General features: G+C 38.8%; 1 protein-coding gene across 2 annotated transcripts in view; it reads left to right on the forward strand.

The window, feature by feature from the left end:
• The window catches only part of LOC139723562 (pleckstrin homology domain-containing family G member 5-like), a 266,864-nt gene that overhangs the window by 49,917 nt on the left and 196,379 nt on the right, over positions 1–20,568 (forward strand). For both annotated transcript variants that reach the window (XM_071634805.1, XM_071634804.1), the window contains exon 2: positions 10,198–10,291. In XM_071634805.1, coding sequence (XP_071490906.1) covers positions 10,198–10,291 — 94 coding nt within the window. The remainder of the gene's footprint in view (positions 1–10,197; positions 10,292–20,568) is intronic.

Genomic DNA, 20,568 nt, shown 5'->3' on the forward strand with positions numbered 1-20,568 from the left:
TTTTGGCCTTCCAAAGAAATTGAGTGATTGGATGGCGATCATAATCTATGATTAAGTTTTAATCCGACTGCTTTGAATTTGGATTATTTTGCTCAATATCCTGCATGTGTCCAGTGGAGATTCTACATCACCAAGTGAGTAGAGACTGTCATCTTTTTTTACGTAAGCTTGTGTGGATCACAAATGGCACTGCATTGCATGAGAAAGGACAAGTTCCAGTCTGCCAGGACTGTTACATGTATGTGTTGATCTGACCTTGATGGCAACGGGGGAGAAAACCTCAACTTTTCAATACATCAGAAGTTTTTACATCATTATATATTGTTAGATGTCTTAGGATATTACATATATGTTTAAACAATATAGTGTAATTAATGATATGTTAGTTGGAGAAATCTCCTCTGTACATACCTCTGTCAGTGTACTATCCCGATTTGATGTAACCAGCCAGAGGCTGCAGCTCTTGTGCCATATAAAAAGTGCTGTACATAAAAAAGCCGGATTACCGGTACATAAAGATTCCTTTGGAAGAAAAAGCATATATTCATAGCTGTACAGTATGTGTATGACCTATACAACCACATATCTCTGTATATGTATGTATATAGGGCATATGATTCTTGAAAAATTCAATCTTTTTTATCATCTGAAACACAGGTAAATATGTGACCTTGCACCTCAAAACAAACAAAAAGTCGCAAGACATGAATTTTTAGTTAAGACCATATTCTGAAAGAGCAGACTTTAAGCTTTAAAAAGATGTATAACTCAAACCAAATTGACTCTCCTAACCTATCTAAATATTGGAAAGAAAGCACAAACCCAGGAAAAGTGTGAACTGAGAAAAGAGGTTCTGCAGTACAGTGTCTATTCAAGCGCTTAATCTTTACCAAACCGTGCTGGCTGTGCGATGAATGGGACAAAAAAGAGGAAGTAAACCACCAGAGTAACAACAATGAAGGGATTATCAGATTAAACTGAAATTAAGCATGCCTCATTAACACATTCTGTCCATAATTAATGCCAACTTTCAAAGCAGTAGCGTCGTCCTTTCAAAAGTTATTAGAGTTGAAAGTGAAGAGTGTGGACAAGGTTTTTCAGAAATGAAAAAAGAATTCTAAAGGCACACCTAATCACACTATTCTACCAAAAATGTTCGAGATAAACTGCTAAAAAAGCACACTTTCCTGTCCGTTTTATGATACCAAATTTTAGCATAATGTAAAAGAAGACCCGCTCTTTCAGAAAATATGAAAAAGTCAAGTTCGGCTAGGTTGACCCATTTCACTTATTTTCAGTCCTCACGCAAAATCAGTGTGTGCGACTTTATGTTCGTTTTGAGGTGCACGGTCACATATAGTCTTTTGCAGGATATGGACTTTGATGCAATTAGGTGGCTGCAGCCCAAACACCATTATGCACAGACAGCCATAAAATCAAGGACGTCTAGCTCTTGGGGAATCACATCTGTGGCATTGGTTTTGGAAGTTTATGGTGGGGCAATCATCCTGTGAAACTTTTCTGTGAACTGTAAGCTACACAGTAACTTTTGCATACTGTAAAACAAGGAATGTTCCCGTGCATTTTAATTTTGCAAATCTCGCGAGAGCCAAGATTCGTGAAATTAAAATGCATGTGAGAGTTCTTGTCTATGCTATATGCATCGAATGTTAGAGGCAACTCGCGAAAATTTCATGCCGGGGAGAAGGCCATCGTGCCATTCGCGAAAATTTCATGCCGTGAAAATATCTTGTTTTACAATATTTCACGCTACTTTTGGCTAGTGTGAATTCTAAAACAACGTTTACAGTACCTCACTGGATTGTTGTGGGTTAGTGGACTAGACCATGGACTAGATCAGACAGAAGGTACTTGGTTCAAGTCCCATGACACCAGCAGGTTGTGCCCCTCACCAAGGCACTTCATTTGTGTTGCATCTAGCCTTTCCTAGGGACGAGGGGCTATTGGTCTGATGGTTGCTTGCTTGCAAGCATGTATCGCAGAGACGTCTCTGCAATGTCTCCTGGAACGTAGCCAAGCCTATGGGAAGTCGTGAGAGAATCTAATGTGTTCGATTTTTATGAAGTCTCTTTCCAGTCTCCGCGACATCTCCTTAGTCACGGCGAAGTCGCAGTGATTAACTTTATTCACAAGTTCTTCGAGACATCTCCATGACTATGTGAAGACCCATTGGTGACCTGCGATAGACATCACAGAGACAATGCGGTGACGTCTCTGCGGCTGTTGGATGAATAAATTATATGCTTATTTGGAGTCCCCTCTGAAGTCGCTGTGGGTTTGTCATCTTGGTGAGAGTGCAAGCCATTTTTTTGTCTCTTGAGTCGTCACAAGCCGTAGAATTGCAGCAGGCGCTACAAAGTCTCCTCCAGTCAGATGCAGCCTTGAGTGATGATATAAAACAGATTGAAATTTAGTTCAATTCAGTTCAATGCAGTTCAATACAATGCAATTCAATTCAATTCAGAGTCACATTCAAGAGTGTAGTCAAGAAGTACAGCAGCAGATGATTTAGTGTGTCTTGACCAGTTGATGACATGAGCATACTCCGTACAAATTGCCAAACACAAAACAGCAAAAAGTCCCCAAACACGATTTTAATACCTTGTCACACATATCTGAACCTGTCACAGAAAAAAAAAAATCATCACAAAGTTCCGGATTTGTGGTAGTTTTGGTGGTCTACAGGCTCTATACGTTAAGCAATCTGTACCATTTTTTTATTTTCTAACATCTTCCTGCATGTATCTTTTTAGTACATTACTGTGAGTATTCTGTTAGCTCAAAATACATGATGACAATACATCGTAAACTCCAGTATTCAGGGCATGTGATCATGGCTGATCATGAAATTGGGGTCAGCCAACTATTAGGTTTTGAAGAACATTGTACATGATCTACTGTGTGTGAAACTAGTCCTCGTGATCTGTTACATGTACTTCCCTTCAGAATCCTCCCCCCCCCCCCCCCCCCCCCAAGCAGGTACTGGTCAAAGTTCTTCTGAAGTGCTGTGTAGTTTGACAAGGTTTCAGCTTGTTTCCTGTTGACTTTCTATCAGGTGACCATAACTTCCTTTTTGCACCAGGGAATGGGCGACGAAAACTTTAATATTCATGCTGTAATGTCAATGTAAGTCATTCCCTCTTCCAGCAAACCAATTTTATCATTCCAAATCCCAGCCTATCTGCCCCTGTGCACTCTCAAGCACTCGCACGCACATTCACCACCTTCACACATCAGAGTTTATTTTCCCCTGCTATCCTCGCAGCAGAATTTGTATTGTTTACCAATTTACCTATATACCTACCTTTTCCTCGGGCCGGCCATCTTTTCAAGCAATGCTTACAATGGCGGCCCTCTGCATTATCATTTCCTAAATATAATATTGTTATTGTAATCCCAGCTGCATAGACATGCATACTGTAATATCATTAATTTCCTTTTATATCATTGTTTATGCAAGTCAAACGACTCTGTTTCAAATATACTTTGTATATTTCCCATGTTCACGATTATTCAGTTTATGTACAATGTATATTGATTTGCAGAAAATAAAGTATCTATCAAACAAACAATGTCATCATTGTGCATCATACATGTATTTTTGAGGTATTTGAATCACCATCATCATAGACAATTGTTCTACACATTTTTTACCCTGTCCTATTGTCATAAAAAAATCTGTAGCGGAAAATGAGGCTGATGAATCAAGGCTGTGCCAAATTTGTTGCTTTGTTATTGTCAATTACACTTTAAGCAAGTGGAATATCATATTTTCAATTGAAAAGATAATCTGTTTCCTGCATTTGAAGAGTTTGTTCGCAAAAACCGATAAGTCCATATCTGCCAAATGGAGATATTTGCGATTGAAGGTCAAGAAAAATAAAAGAGAATAATAACAAAATTTTTGCTTCTTTTGACCATAACTTCAAAAATATACCTTTATATGTAGTGACCAATATATCATTTAAAAGGTATTATTTTGTACTTTATGACAGAGACCATAATCCAAAATCTTCAAAAATGGACTTATCGGTTTTTGCAAACAAACTCTTCATTTCTAACATCCTCTTTTGAAGTAAACCATATGCGGTCCTGCCAGTATCATCCAAGCAGTCTTCTTTTACACACCTGTCATTTGCCCTGCCTAACTCCCTGCTTCTCATTGGTAACATTTTGACAAAGGATGCACATTTTATCATCTCCCTTCTGGTGCAGAATTAAAGTTTTCAAACAACTTTTAGGGAGTTTTGGACAGTTGATAAATGCAACTAGCTGTTTTGATTATGGGGTTTAAGAAACATGAGTCTGAAATGCAAAAAAAAAAAAAAAAAAGTGCAATCGCAAACGTGTTTGAGCCAGAAAGGCACTGTAGAGTTGATAAATGCAAAGTCCTTTTTGAAACGTGTTAATGACTTGGACCTGTCCATATGCTAACCACTGCCAACTGCACATCTTGGTTCCTCGGGTCAAAATGCGCAATGTAGCTGTCCAGTGACAAGGCCTCACAACTGACTCCCGACAGAGTTGACAAACGCAACAACTCAAAAAACGTGATCTGAAAGAGGTCTCAAACATATTCAAGCAGTCCTCCCTGCACTGCCCTCCTCCAAAATCCCGCTGCCTTTGCATCCCATTTCCTTCTCAATCATTTCTCTGGGCCGCCATGTGATGACCGCCTCCCCTCATGACGACCGGCGTGCCATCAATCTCTCTCAACTCGCGGAGGAGCGACAAATGTTGATAATTTGACGGTAAACATTTGGAGAGGGAGCCGGAGCCCCGGCCGATCGGAGCCAACTGGCGCACGACTTTTTCAGGGGATGAGAATGCTGATCTGACTACTAAGCTTTGCTTTGCTACTGTGTGTGCCCATTTGGTGCCGAAGGAGAAAAACGGTTGGACCGTGTGTAATTCGACAGAAACCCCCCTCTCCACTCTTTACTCGATCTACTCCCCCCACCCCCTCCCCCCTCCGCCCCCACCATGTAGGATGTTTATTGCCCAGTGCACTTGATTTGCCGTGTTGCGATCGAAGCGTGAAGCCACCGATTCTTGGACCGACTTTAGAAAGCTGCGATGCAGTCGTGCCCATGCTTGACTTGTCTTCCAGAAATTCAAACTGACTCACATCCCCAACACCCCCCTCTCTGTTTTTTCCTGTTTTCTTTTCCTTTTCCATTTTCTTGCTTTTCATGGTCAGGTAGAATCAGTCTTGCACTACTTTTTGTTTTTGTATCATTTGTCATTTGCGCTACGTTGTGTTTTTAAGTGCACATGCATTAGCGGACTGTGTCTTTCTCCGTCAGCACGACATCTTTGTATGCAGGCTTCTTGATGTGTCATGCCTCTCAGTGAAATTTCGTGTGTGTTGCAGTGCTGGCGATCTTAGAGAATTAGCTGCTTTGTGTGTGACTATCTTTGTTCTATCTATAGGAGTAATTTGATACAATATAAGACATAGGAATGGGTGTAGTTAGCCCTTTTTGCTCCAAGGCACTTAGCTTTTAACTTAATACCAAGCTTTTTCTTTGGCATCCAGTAATCCATCAAAATTTGAGCTTATTGTAAAGTTAGCAAGCTCTCTGAGGTATAGTGTGCTTCAGTCTAACAGGAAGGTTATGGTGATGCAATATAGGGATCGGGTAAACTTTAATTTATTGTAAAATGGGCTGTAGAATATCTGCATCCTGATTGGTCAGTTATCATGCATTGATTTTTTACTGACCCGCACTGACCCATGCATCTGGTAAAATCCAAATGCATGGCTCAAGCCTTGTACAGTATTGTACAGGTGTACTGGACGTATGATGGGAAAAAAGGTTGTATTTCATGTATTTATGGGCCCATTTTATAAAACAAATTATGCACAGGCCAATTTTGTGGACCGGTAAGAATTGGATGCTCTCATTTAACTTTGGAATGGTCTGAAACCCACTTCCAATGCTGCGCTCGTGGGTTTATACAGTTCCTAAGTTAAACTTGCGCAACCAATTCTCACCAATCCACTCTGTCCTGTGCATCATTTGTGTAATTGACAATTCGTTTCTAGATATCTATGTCAGTCAACGGATAAAGTATTCCAGCGTGTGTGCCAATTGGCAAACAACGCATCATAATGGTTTAAGAAAGGAGCAGTCTGTGACTTCTTCGTAAATGTGGTGCTGTAAAACCAGAAATATTTGTGACATGAAATTCTGCGCAATTTGGAGCAGACAGCCCTTTTTTCACTGCATGAATTTTTTTTTTGCAAATTGCCACTATCATTCAGTGCATATAGTGTAGACAAGAACCTTTGCATGCATTTTGATGTCGTGAATTTTGGCTCCTTGCGAAATTCGTGAAAATTTCATGCACTCAAAAATTTCTGGTTTTACAGTATGCCCTCCACGTCCACTTTGAATTTCATCTCCATGGTCTTTCTGAGTCAATCTTGTGATCCACCTGACTACGGAAGAGATGGTGGCTTGTTGCTAAGAAGGTTTTGGATTTGTCTCGATCTAATGGAGATGTTAAGATGTCAGTTTGATGTGCATGCACTCCATGCAGATCAGACGACTACCAGTGTAGTCACAAGTGAACTAACACAGCAATCAGAGCTATGCATCCCCAAATGCACATTGCCCGCATGTTGTACAAATTACTTGGGAAAGTAGAACAGTTGCTTCAACTGTTTTTGTTTGTTTGTTTTTTCTAGTCATCCATTCTATCTACTAGAAAAGTTTGCTGAATTCTCAGTCAGAAAAAGCCCCTCTGTGGATCCTCTCCCCCCCCTCCCCCAAAGTAAAAAAGATAGCAACACAAAACTTTGATCATGACAACCCAAGTTATACATTTTCAGGCCTACTTTAAGTTGGGACATATGCAGCTTTTAGTGGGTTTGATGATTTATTGTCATCTATGTATAAAGTAGACAGGAAAAGGCTCCCTGGGATTTTTTTCAGCCATCAAACTGGCAAATTTGGTCATTATTTTTTATAGGGCAACTTTATAGAGCTGTTATATCAGGCCTTAATGTGGCTGCATACATTTTGAATCTACTGTCAACATTAAACCCATTGGTCGTTGGAACTAGAGGTGCTGAGAATGAATCCCATAGGAGTCACAGTATGTAGGAGTCAAAGGGTTAAATGCCATCACAGGGCTTAATAGGATGGCAATAGTGATGCACAGTTTGAAATATGTTCAATTCTTTCTCAGTTTGTCCTTGGATCTCTAGGTTAAATGGATGGTATTATGCAATATGTTTGGCAGTGATCAGCCGGTAATTTCCTGGAGGATTGGGATGGGGAATACAAAAGGAAATGAAATGGCAGTCAAACATGAGTTGTTTGCCCCATTGTAGGTAGAAAAAAAAACACCAAACAAACAAACAAAAACACCCACACTTTTGCAGTCACTATTCAAAAACCCAGATGAGGATATTTTTTATTCCTATTCTTCATTTCTGTAAGTCATGGTACTGTAAAATGATGAATTTTAGTGTGCATTTCAGTTTTGCAAATTTTGCGAGAGCCAAGATTCGTGAAATTAAAATGCACATGAAAGTTTTTGCCTACACTATAATTATATGCACTGAATGTCATTAGCAATACATGAAAATTTCATGCTGTGGAAATATATTTACAGTGTATTCAGACAAATCATACATTTTGCAATTTTCTTTACTTTTAAAATGATGTCTGTAACATAAACCCATTGAGGACGAGTCCTGAGTATACTCGGGCGGGCGTCTATGGGAAATGTGTGTTGTAGCAAAATCAGTCCGTCCTCAAAGGGTCAATGAGGCATTGTGGCGATGGGCTGTACATATCAAGTGTCATTCAAATGAACTGATGGAAACATATCAATAGGTGACAGCATCTCCTCTATTTTGTGACATTTCTTCTTCTTCTTTTCCATAACCAAAAGGAGGGTGATACAGTCTGTCCACTTTCCCAAAACCTCATTTGGCACTTGTGCTGACAAAGAAAGAATCAGAAAGGCAGTATTTTCATCTGAAAAAGCCCGATTTAGCAAATGTTTTGACAAAGAGAAAAAGAGATGCCTTATTTACAGCTGAGAAGAAGAAAATGATATATGTGAAGAAGCATTGTGTTCAATATGTGATTTTTACTTTGCTGTCAACACTGCTGAAGAAAAAGTTCTGCTGTCTTGAGTTACTGTATACGCTATAATTTTCGCGTACATAAATTTTCGCGAATTGCCGCTGTCACACATTTTCGCGAGTGGTTAAATTCGCGATTGGGGGACCAGAGAAAATATGAAGTGGCAAAGAAAGTGTGAATTTTCAACTTACTAGCAAATAAGAATGATACTAGTTATACACTGCATGAAAAAAACTTACCAAACTCTGTGAACTAGTAAGTTAGAATTCAACATTTTTGAAGTGGTTAAGTCCATCGCGCTAGATTTCTGACGAGTGGTCCCCTTGCGATAATGGATTGGCTCTCTACAGTATTCGTAAGTAGACGTGGACGTGCTATATGTGCGTAAACAAGCTTAGCCAGCATGGTCTGTTCGGTAAGCCATGACATGGTTTACTAGTACTGAAATGTTCGTATCATCAAGGCAAGGGATTCATTTTGGAAGGTAATATTTTCGCGTGTTGTTAATTTCGCGAATAACTCCCGACTCGCGAAATTCGCGAAAATAAACCCCCGCGAAATATTTTTTATAGCGTATACAGTACCTGATGAAAAAAAAAGAAGATGTATACTGTTAAGTCATTCAGAACATCAACATTAAAGAAAGTAGATATATTTACACACATATTTTCATCTGTGTATGATGTTCACATTATGTGTGTGTGTTTTCTTCTCGGTTTGATTTTGTGTGTGGTTTGTCAGATCATTGTTAGCTTGGTGAGAGAAATTGCAAGGTTTGTTGTAGGGTGGCAGCAGTGATGGCGTTTGTGTGTCTGTGTCTTTATGTTTGTGTGTGATTTGTTGTGTGTGTGCATGTGCGTGTGTGTGTGTGTGTGTGTGTGTGTGTGTGTGCAGCCATGGTATTGACTCACCTTGAATGTTTGATAAAGTTGCTGAACATCCCTTCCTGATATCGATATCATTATGTTGGGTTGACATTATAATTATTTTCCTGTCAGCAATGGCAGCCCAGCTTCAGGTCAACATTGACAAAATGGGGTAGAGGAAGAGGATACAGCTCGTTATTCCGAAGGTTCGTTATTCCGAAGGCTCTTCAGTCCGAAGATTCGTTATTCCGAAGGTTCGTTATTCTGAATTTCATTTTCGGATTAACAAATCTTTGGAATAACAAACCTTCGGAATAATGCCACAAATGTTCAGATTAACAAACCCTTTTTCATTTTCGGATTAACGAACCTCTAGGTATAGGGATTTTGTGTGTTTCGGGTTTAAACGAACCTTCGGAATAACAAATCTTTGGAATAACGAACCTTCGGAATAGCGAACCTTCGGAATAACGAACAGCACCCAAATAAGATACCGTGGGGGACAAATGACAAAATCTGTTGCCACAGCAGTCACAGTGCAGATGAGAAACCTAGCTGGCTTTGATCAAACAGGGCTAATGACACATTCTGGCATTGATAATACAAAGAGAGTAGCCCAAGCCATGAAAAAGAGAAGGCCAAAACTTGAATATGGAGAAGAAAAAAAAAATGGCCAGAACCTCAAGGCACACAATGATTTGGGCAAACGGGGTTGCCATTACTGCCAGGGAGATAATGTGCACCTAGCAGTGGATTCTCAAAAGTGTTGGCTTTCCACTGATATCGTGTGACCTATGCAATCAGATATCTGCAGCTTCCCAGAAAAGAGGCACCAAAAATTCAGTCCTAAGTATTCTCGCCTGCAGGAGATTAGGCAATTGAAAACAGTTGATCTGTTCAAAACATCAGATTAAACTGCTGCTTACATAAAGTTCTAAAGTTTCAGATTTCAGAAGATATTTTGAAAATAAGGCAGGTGGTAGCTTGAGTATTGAACAGTTATGAAATGTTACACTTCGCAGGTAAAATATAGTGTGATTTTTGCCCTAAATATATGTGAATTCATCAAAGAAATATATAAAGTATATATATAATAGACACAAACATATATGTATGGGGATATGTGAATGAGTTTTGAAAGATTTTCTATGTGTTCCCATATATTCAATGTATTCATGTTCCTTCTCTTTCTTTTTTTCTGGCAGATAATTATCATAATCGTGTAACAAGGACAGTCTCCTGCCACGCGCCGGCAATTCGTGTCACCGACTTCGGTGAAGGGTTCGCGGAAGATTCAGAGTAAGTTTCACCACATTCCTTATTGTCTTTGGCATTGAAGTCTTGAAAGAGAGAAAGAAGGATGAAATAGAAAAAGACAAAAATTAATGTAGCAAAAGATGTCGAATGAGAGAGTTGGAAAAGATGTGAGAAAGAACAGACCATGAGAACAAGTCTAGGAAGACAAGGGCAAGTCAAGCTAGTCATCCACTTTATTCCTGGATATAGTTTGGTGGCAAAATGAGGTAAGTGCCATTTTTTAACATATGAAGAATTAAAGTCCATCCACAGATAAAAATCAACTAAGATGGGGATAGGGCAAGGGATGTGAGCACATAGATTTCTGCACACTGTTATGAATATTTTGTTTTTCTCTCCAGTATAAGGCGTGGAACAGGATGCTTAAAGAGCCCATGTGAGGAAAAGAAAGAGAAAGAGATATATATAGAGAGAAAATATAGAAAGAGAAAGAGAGAGAGAGAGAGAGGGGGGAGAGAGAGAAAAAAAACATAGAAAGAGAGGGAGAGAGAGAAGATGTCTTACCGCATAGACTGTGGAGCATGTGACTGACTATCTCTCATTTATGGCACATTGTTGTGTCAGACTCTTCTAAAGTGTGAAGGAACCTAGTGGGACCAATGATGGACACGTCATGATTTACAGAGGAATCACAGATCAGAGCCAGGGTGATGAGTGAATATGTAGCATGCTACAGCTATGACTCCAGTCAGTGCATAGAATGTGGTATTGTCATCACGTTACCCATATAAAGTCTGAGATCATAAAAGGACGAAAAATACACATAGAGTCGACTTCGGGAATACAGGCTTTATAGTTTTTAACATTTATTGAAATATTTTCCTTGCAATGAAGTAGGCCAATTATATATCAAGTTAATGTTTAACTTCGGGCGAATTTTGTAATGCTTTTTTGAAATATTTTCCTTGCATTGAAGTAGACCAATTATATGTCGATTTAATGTTTAGCATTCATATCTGCCAAAAAAGAAAAAGAAATATCATTTTCCTGATATTGTATGGCTTATGTGGTGATGCATCATAAATATTCTGTGAGATATGTGTTGACTGGCCCTATACCTCACAGTCGAGGGGGCTCGCATGGAATCTGGTCGGTTTCATGTACCTGTCATAAAATGCTGCTTGTGGAAACGCAAAACCATTTACCCATGTCATTATGTCAAGCAATATTCACCTTTCCTAACTGAGGAAGTAGAACATGAAGAGGTAAAGCAGATAGCTGGCTGTTTTTTTTTTTTTTTTGTTTTTTTTTTGGCCACCGTGACATACAGCTGCGTACGGGGCAAGGTATCGGGGGCTGATGCATTACATCAATGATTTCCGCAAATAACCCCAAGTCAGAGCGAAGGGACCCACGCATCCAATTTTGCCATGATTGCGAAAAAAGGGAAATCAGGTGGGGGAAAATGTGATTTTCTCGCTGTTGTAGTTGTTGTTAATAATAAAACCGTATTGATGAAAGGAGTAATTGAATTTTTGCTATGATGAAAATTGTGGAGAGCAGGGAAAGAAGAATAAAAAAGCAAAAACAAAAACAAAGCGCTGCTATCGACGACGCACGGCGTAAGATCTCGGAGTGGAAATGTGAGCAAATTGATAACCACGAGATGAGGATATTCTAACGGAATGAAAGAAGGCCTCGGCGGATGCAGGCAAGTTGTCGTGATATGAAATAACAATCCCCCCGCGGGAGGGCATACACCCTTACTTGATGAACACAGCCTGCAAGATGTAATTGCACGTACATGTATGTCTATATATGTATATATATGTCTCTCTCTCTCTCTCTATGTATATATATATATGAAGATATATATATATATATGTATATATATTCATTTTCTTATAGCCATACCAACAGACCAGGTGAGCCGCATTATGGATTGATCCCACAGGAGAGTAAAATATGTAATATATCCGGAAGATATTCCTGCATTATCCATCGTGCACGTGCCGTGCGTCGTTTAATGAAAATCTGATGAAATGTGTAATGGCATACATGAATGAACAACAAGATTTTTCCTTCATCTTTCATTTTTGTTTTTTGATTTCATTCTTTTCATTAGCTGTCTGACGGTAGTTTATGTTGTGTGATTTTTATTGTTATATATATATTTTTTTTTAGCTGGAGCATCTTTTGATGGAAACGGGAAGAATGCTTGCCATGTCCAATGGAAGTATGGATGGGGAATAGGCTGATGCCTCATTAGTGCTGGGAGTGTGAAATCCATCTCGATGCTAAATGCAACATGGGAAGGCTGAAGCCTTCAGGGGTAGCGTGGAGTGGGCGTTGCCATGGTATCCGTCCCATCTCCGGTAGCTTCCTGCATTTTTTGCACTCCGTGGTATTCTATGACTGTATGTATGATGGACTGCAAAAAAAATAAAATAAATAAAATAAAAAGCGTGTAAATTGCATTTGCATCAAGCAGATGGACAGATTTTGCATCCGAGAGAGATAGAGAAAGAAATAAGAGAAAATTGATGAATAGGTTTAGATATAATCAGCTTTTAGAAGGGGAGAGAGAAAGAAAGGAAGAGAGAAAGAAAAAAAAAATGTTTGAATAGATATGTTGTTGACAAGATTATTATCTTCCACTTGGAGAGATGTTATGTGCACACACACACACACTTATATGTATAATTGTGTGTTCTCTTATTCACTGTGTAAAATATGCCACCACATACATGTTAAAATGTGTGTGTGTGTGGGGGGGGGGGGGGGGCTGAGGACTAGAAGTAATAGACCAACAGACCTATGCAGAAAGAAACATGCTAATAGTAAGAACCATGTTGCTCCTGAATCCACAAACACCATATGACTCGGTTACTCACCCTCTTGGCTGATCTGTAGACACTCCTGTTTATTAAACGGAAGTGGTAACTTTTGTTGTTGTTGTCTTTCTCATCTAGTATATCAACGTAGTTTTTAAAGCAGGTGTCAGCTGATGTACACTAGGATATGTAGGAGGTTCTATCACCTAGATTTTATTGGTAATGCAGCAGATTGTCAATTTGTCAGTACCTGCCATTCTTCGGTAATGTCGATGTTGGCGAGATAAAATGATGAATTGTCGTCAAGAAGTATGTTGCCCCTTTTGACAATTTTTTGTACTTAGGCCTAATATTAACAATGTAGGACTTGATAATGTGAACAGAGAACAGTTGTTGTATACACTACCTGTAGGTTGTGGTGCCATAGCAATGAGGTACATAAAGACCAAAAGAGCACCAACCTTATGAGACACAGATAGTTTAACCCATTGAGGACGAGTCCCGAGTATACTCTGGTAGGTGTCTATAGGAAATGCGTGTTGTAGCAAAATCAGTCCGTCCTCAATGGGTTAAGACAGATGATAATATGATTTTTCTATTGCAATAGATTTGGAAGTAATTTCAGATCTAAAGTGATGCATTTTTCTCTTTTTTTTTCTGTGTGCTGATGACTATTCAACCCCTTCTGTACCAGGGACTTTAATCTGTGTGTATAACAATGTTGGGTTTTCTGTACCAAACAACACTCAAAGCAGACAGACATTAACCCTTCCCATGCCAGGGACTTTGGTCAGTGTGTACAATGCTATATGGTTTTTTGTGCTAATCAGCAGTCAAAGCACACGAAGGGTTAATTGACTCGGCACATTAGCCTCTGCTCTGTTGTGATTCCACATGTTTGTTTGCTTGTTTTTTGGTTGCGCAATGCTCTTCTCGGTAAAAAATAAGACTATTAAAGATGATGACAGATAATAATAAAACTTATGAAATACAGTAAATTCTGGGAAAATTTTTCATGACCTCACTCCTTTTTTATTTATGAGGGAAGTAGCTATAGAGACAGATTCACTGCTTTAGTTCACACTAGCGGTAAACAACTGTTTACTCCTTGTGCTCTGGCAATGCGAGCAAAGCCCGCTGCCGTGGCGCCGATCACTTCTCATCCTAAAATAGGTGACCTCAGATTATTCTATTTTGAGGACTTTCTTGACGCAATGCCGCCAAGCTGCGGTCCAGATTCTCCTTCTGTAGTAATCCAGCATGGAGGAAGGCACTGTGGCATCTCCTATTTCAGAAGAACTGCAGTCAAACTGGATTTTTTATTAAAAAGAGATAGCTAGATGGACAGAATAATAAAGTCAAATTAAAGGCCGTCCATATAAATACACATGCACACATACACACACATACAAAATACAATAATTCACAATATGTATGTTACGTAAGCACAGGTAGGTAGAAAGATATTTAATTAAACAATGCGTCCTTAGATTAATCTGCTTCATGATAAAATCTATATCTGTGTATTTATATTGCATTATCCTTGAAAAAGGAAACCAAAATCCAAAGAGAAATGTGGATTTAGGGAAAGCAGCAACATTTGTAGAACACATCAGTGAAAGTTTGAGGAAAATAGGACAATCTATGTAAAAGTTATGAATTTTTAAAGTTTTAATGTTGGAATGAGGAGACTACTTGAGTTTATGACATCATGTGCAGACATCAATTATAAAGAAAAAAAAATAATCATGATTTCACTTTTCTAGCATAATAGGCGTGTCTTCATCAGCCCGAAGTTTCAAAATAGCGCGCCATCTTGCGGTTACCAAACTAGTCCGATATCAAAATAGCGCGCTATCTGTGTAGTGAAGACGTAGATAGCGCGCTGTTTGATCGGGAAAATTTCCCCCAAAATCTTGGTCTAGTTCGTCAGCTAGAGCGCTAATTCGTGAAATAGCGCGCTATTTTGGGTGCGTCTCCATCAGCCCGAAATTTTCTCGATCCCTCCACGCTCCTGGTTAGCCAGCTGGCAATGGAAAACGCATGTACAAGCTAGTAATGGTGTGTAGTACATTACCTCCACGCACAGTGTATTCATCCAGGATCACATATAAGCCTACTGTTGTTGACATCATTAAAACCAGGGAGGTGATTTCTCTCACCTCCCTAATAAAACTCAGTGCCGTGCACGCTAGCTGTTTTTTGTAAACTTCTTCCTTAGCTGAAGATTCTTGCAGATTGTGTGTATTTTTGATTTGTTTAAACATTGCAATTTGTTAACTTCACATAAGATGCCTCACTGGACAAAAGAGTAGCGTTATTAATATCCCTTTGGAGAGAATTTGCTGTACCGCTGACCTCCATGGTTGTAGTATCGTACATACGGTGATATAGGAAATTTTGAGCGGGGAAATCCACTTTTGAACCGCGAGCTAGGCAGAGTAATATTGCAAAGTGCGCATGCGTTGATTTTTGGACTAATTTCCCGAAGCAGGCTGTTCGAGCTGATGAAGACGCACATTCGCTGTATCGGGCTATTTACTAAGACCGCAAAATGTCCCGCTAGTTTGAACTTCTGGCTGATGAAGACACGCCTAATGAAAGAGCACTTGTCTAAACACTTTCAGAAAGCAGGGGGAGTAATTACTACCCTTAACACATGTCAGTATCAAGTTGATGAAATGTGTAATTTTCATGAAAAATTAATTTTTGTGAAATTCCCTTTAGTCTCACAAACTAAAGAAAGAGAAGACAAAGAAGGCATTGTTGACTTGTCCTTCTACATGTATATAGAAAGATACATACAGACTGACAGAAAGAAAGAGGATATATATATATGTATATATATATTGATGAAAAGGTAAATTGGTACATAGAGAGACGAGAAAGAAAAATATGAGGACGTTGACAGACATACGGCACAAGTTTAGATCAAATTCAAGTGTGTTATGTAGGCAGTCATGGCAGTCAGTTGTATCGATATTGAAATATGGAAGCAAACATGTAAAAAGCTGAGCAAATATAAAAAGCAGATGAAGATTAAATAGAAAGAGAGAACATCGTGGCATATATGCAGATAATTGACCTGTGTTATATTCAAATATACATGGCTACTTCATAAGAACAAAAGTTTGCTTTCTGGCAAACAGATGGCTTGCCCAAGACTTGCCGGTCATAGCAAGAACTAATGTATGCAAATTGATTTGAAGTGTAAAATGCATTGAGTATGTACAGGCGAGATGGAATGGCTTGTTACTGGGATGTTGTTTCCTTGGATGAAAATATCCACAAATGTGAACACATTATGAAATCAGCTTCTAAAGACAGACACTGTAGACACTGACCAATGTACGTTCTGTGTAAATGCAGACAACTCAAAAGAGGCGGTAGAATCTTCTTCACTCTAGCACAGAACAGAGGCGACGAAGCCATGGAGCCTCCTGGACGATGACCTCGAATAACCCCTTCCCTGGCTCCAGCATCACAGCACCATTCACAGCACTCGTCAATCCAGCCGGCCCCTTATCCATAAATTCATTGACAGCGCTCCAAACTTCCTCGTTTTAGAAGTGGCTTGTTTTCCTCGCTAATATTTGATTTGTCTTGGTGCGGACGATGATCGGTCTTTGTCGGATTACAAACCAAACGTCATCGATTTGCACTAGGAGGACTGCAACTGGACAGGCAGACCCATTGAAAACTGAACTGACCGGGGTTTAAAGGATCTGACAGCAGCATCTGTACATAATGTTCTTGAGATAAAAGGAGTATCAAGGTGATAATAGGATCCCTGCTGATAGTCTAATTACCATCAGACCCATTTAAAGGAGACCTCCGGATGATTTTCAGATTTTTACATTGGAACAACTATAAATTAGTTATACTGTGGACAGACTTTCAGAATTAATGATAATTGGGATGCAGAATAAGAATATTTTCGAAATTTATAACAGATTGCAATGAACAAGGATAATGACATGGCAGGGTCATCATAAGAATGCATGAGTTGGGGTGCAAGGAAGCAGAACAAAAGAAGAAGCCATGCATACATGTAGATTATACACAGGTGAACTTACAAGCGAGCAGTATTGTAATGGAATTACACTGCTACATTTCTGAAATATGTGAGCCTCCTATGTCATCATCCTTGTTCAGTGTAATTTGTTTAAGGTTTTTCAAAGTATTGTTTCTCTGCTCAAGAACCACAATAAATTCCACAAATCTATACATGCAGCTGTTGATTTATGTACTACACGATGTGAAATTATGAAAATCGTCTGGAATGCCCCTTTAAATTACGAGGCATTGTTTCGAAATCTGAAAAGTAGATACCCAGATCAACAGCAATCATTTCAGTCATGATCATATTTCTCTTCTATGAATGTGTTAAATTGTAATTGTATTTGACAGGAAATGCATATTGTGATTAGAAAAATAAACTGTAGAGGAAGAATTCCCATATTGATATTCATATTTATATTTATTCATAGTTCAAGTACCATATCTACCTCTATTCATAGTTTATGTCAATTCAGGGAAATAGATTACTCTCATACATCTGTATTCCTCTGCATAATGTCTTTTCCCTCCCTTCTCCTATCTCAGTTTTTTATCCTTTACCCCCCCCCCCCCTTTATCAAGCAAATTTCCTGTGGCATCTTCCAGCTTTGAATAACAGATCTTTCTTTTCCCCCTCCCATCCTATCTGTGCTCCCTTCCTCTCCCCTTTCCACTTCCCCCTTCCCTTTCCCTTGTCTTCTTCTCACCGTCCTCTACCCTTTTCTTCTCTACATACCCTTCTGAAGGGGATGTACTTGTGTATCTTCCAGGTTTAACCAAAGAGCAAACTGCTTCCTTTACTCTCCCCCTTTCCTGCCCCCTGTCCCATATTCTTTACCTCTCCTTCTCCTTCCTCCGCCCCCCTCCCAATCTTCTTCTTCTACTCCAACCTGGCACCAAGCCTAGCACCCAAAAGCTCATTTGAGGTTTATGTGAGGTCGTTACTGGTGCCTCCCGACTTCCCTGTTCGGCCTACAGTTGCATTATGTCGTAGTCTTGTAGTAATGATGTGGCGTAGGTTAATCATGCTGTTAGCTGTTCAGTGATCGTATCATACAGAGGCAGTAAAGCGTTATAACAGCTTACAAAATTTAGTTACATTTCTATGTGATTAAACGATAATCACACAATTGCTTCACCCATTTCTGGGAAAAGCTTAAATGCTACATGTGGAAATCACCCTAACTGTGGTGTCATGATATTTCTTTTAACCCATTGAGGACGAGTCCTGAGAATACTCAGACAGGTGTCTATGGGAAATGCGTATTATAGCGAAATCAGTCCATCCTCAACGACTTTAAGGGACATCATTTCAGAGGCTTTTACTTGACAAATATAGAGAAATTATGGCACAAATAAAGGGGAAATGTGCATTAAATATTCATCTTTATTCAGTGCAACAATATTGAAGTTATCTGGTTAAGATGTCTACATGTAGAATTTAGCATCCCGTGGTTTCCTATTTTCTTTTTCTTTGTAAGGTGCCTTTGTCCTTTAAAAGAATTTCCTCAATGTCTCAGTTCCACTTGAAGTATGCTTAAATCAGATCCAAGAGATACTGATGCTTATGATAGAAAGATGATGTGTCACTTTGCAGAAAAAAAAATCAGTGAACATAAGAAGAGTTTGTTCGCAAAAACCGATAAGTCCATATTTGTCAAATGGAGATATTTGCCATTAAAGGTCAAGAAAAATAAAGAGAATATTAGAAAATTTTTTGCTTTTTTTGTCCATAACTTTAAAAATGTACCTTTATATGTAGTGACCAATATATCATTTAAAAGGTATTATTTTGTACTTTCTGACAGAGACCGTACTTCAAAATCGTCAAAAATGGACTAATCGGTTTTTGCAAACAAACTCTTCATATTTTCTGCCATTGCACTTTTCCTCTTCCTGAAATAAACATGCAGTCTGTTGTGTTGTTTTGTTTTCAACTAGTTGTGGGGAAAAACAAAACAAAACACTGTTAAGTCTTGATTCCATTAACCAGAAATTCTGTGGATATGTCTTTAAAAAGTCATGGGGGGGGGGGAGTATTGTTAAGTATCCATTGCGTCAACCAGAATTTTCTCGTTTCCAGGTTCATAGCTGAAAAAGAATTATGTAAATATGTAGATATATCTGTATGTATGTATGAATGAAGATGTATGATATATTCATTCAGTTTGGCTTCCTTGCATGTGCTTATGGTAACAGTACTTTTATGCGCAGGTTTACGAGAAATGCAGTAGAAGCGACAAATGTAGATTTCGATTTGTCCAGTAATGTTGTTGCTGCACGAATTGCAATTTGTGACATTTGCTCGCAAATCCTAATCACCTGAAAAATGAGACTCCAACGGAGTTTTCATGACTAGCAGAATAGGCTCTCCAGACGGCTGTGCCTCTTCCACTCAGCGAAAAGATAGCTTGCCTAATGTACTGCCATTAAAGGAAAGCTTTACCCAGACAATATGCGAGTGCATCAATGAATGCTTGAGGATTTATGAGACACTGAGGGAAAGTTTGAGGAAGATCAGACATTCCATTCAAAAGGTTTTTGGCTAGTATGTAGAGTTTGGGTTGATGCTGATGCCATGTTCTGCCTCTCTTGATATCAAGTCTTTGTCAATTTGTAATTTCACAGTAGTAGAGCAGTATGAAGATGATGTAAACATATTTTAAAAAAATGAAAATTCTGGAGGACAGTGAAAAGCATTCAACAGAGCTGGGGGGGGGGGAGGTAGGAGTTGAGAATGATAGCATTTACTTTTATATATTATGTGACAAGAAAATAGAAATGTTCATGAAATTTGAAGATATGAATGCAAATTATACTTAAATATATTTCTTCTTTTTTTTATTCTACTACTGTGAGGTGTGTTTTTTTTTAAAGAATTATTGTATAATCCTCACCTTGAGAGGGCGCCATGTAAAATTAACTTTAAGACTTTAGAAAATGTAATAATTTTTAATAGGTCATCTGATTTTCCTTATTAAAGTTTCCACAAATATTTACCAATTTTTCTGCATTCCCAAAATCCAATATAAGTTGGGGGAAAGTTCTCCTTTAATGTGTGCTTGTGGGGAATTTGCTCGTAGTCAGCTCACGTTCTACAACCAATCCACCATCAATCAGAAGTGGCAAAATGTTAAGTGCAAAAGAACCCCTGCCTGTACAGGAGGGCAATGTTATGATTCTTTGCTGAAAACCTAGCACAGTGTTCATGCCATAGTTGATTTGTTTCTTTTAAGTGGTTGTGAGAGAAATGGTCAAATCACCATCACAAAACAAAAAATGCTGCTAAATTCAAGCATTTCAGGGTAAATTTCATGCTGAAGTTCAAAAAGCAATATTTTTCTGGGGGAAAAAGGACAATGCAGAAACAGGTTTGGTCATACAGACAAAAGGCATCATATTGTTGTACATGTAGAATAATGTGAA

This window comes from Diadema antillarum, unplaced genomic scaffold (assembly GCF_040938485.1).
Source record: "Diadema antillarum isolate AM-2024a unplaced genomic scaffold, OU_Dant_1.0 scf00000192, whole genome shotgun sequence".
Taxonomy (NCBI): Eukaryota; Metazoa; Echinodermata; class Echinoidea; order Diadematoida; family Diadematidae; genus Diadema; species Diadema antillarum.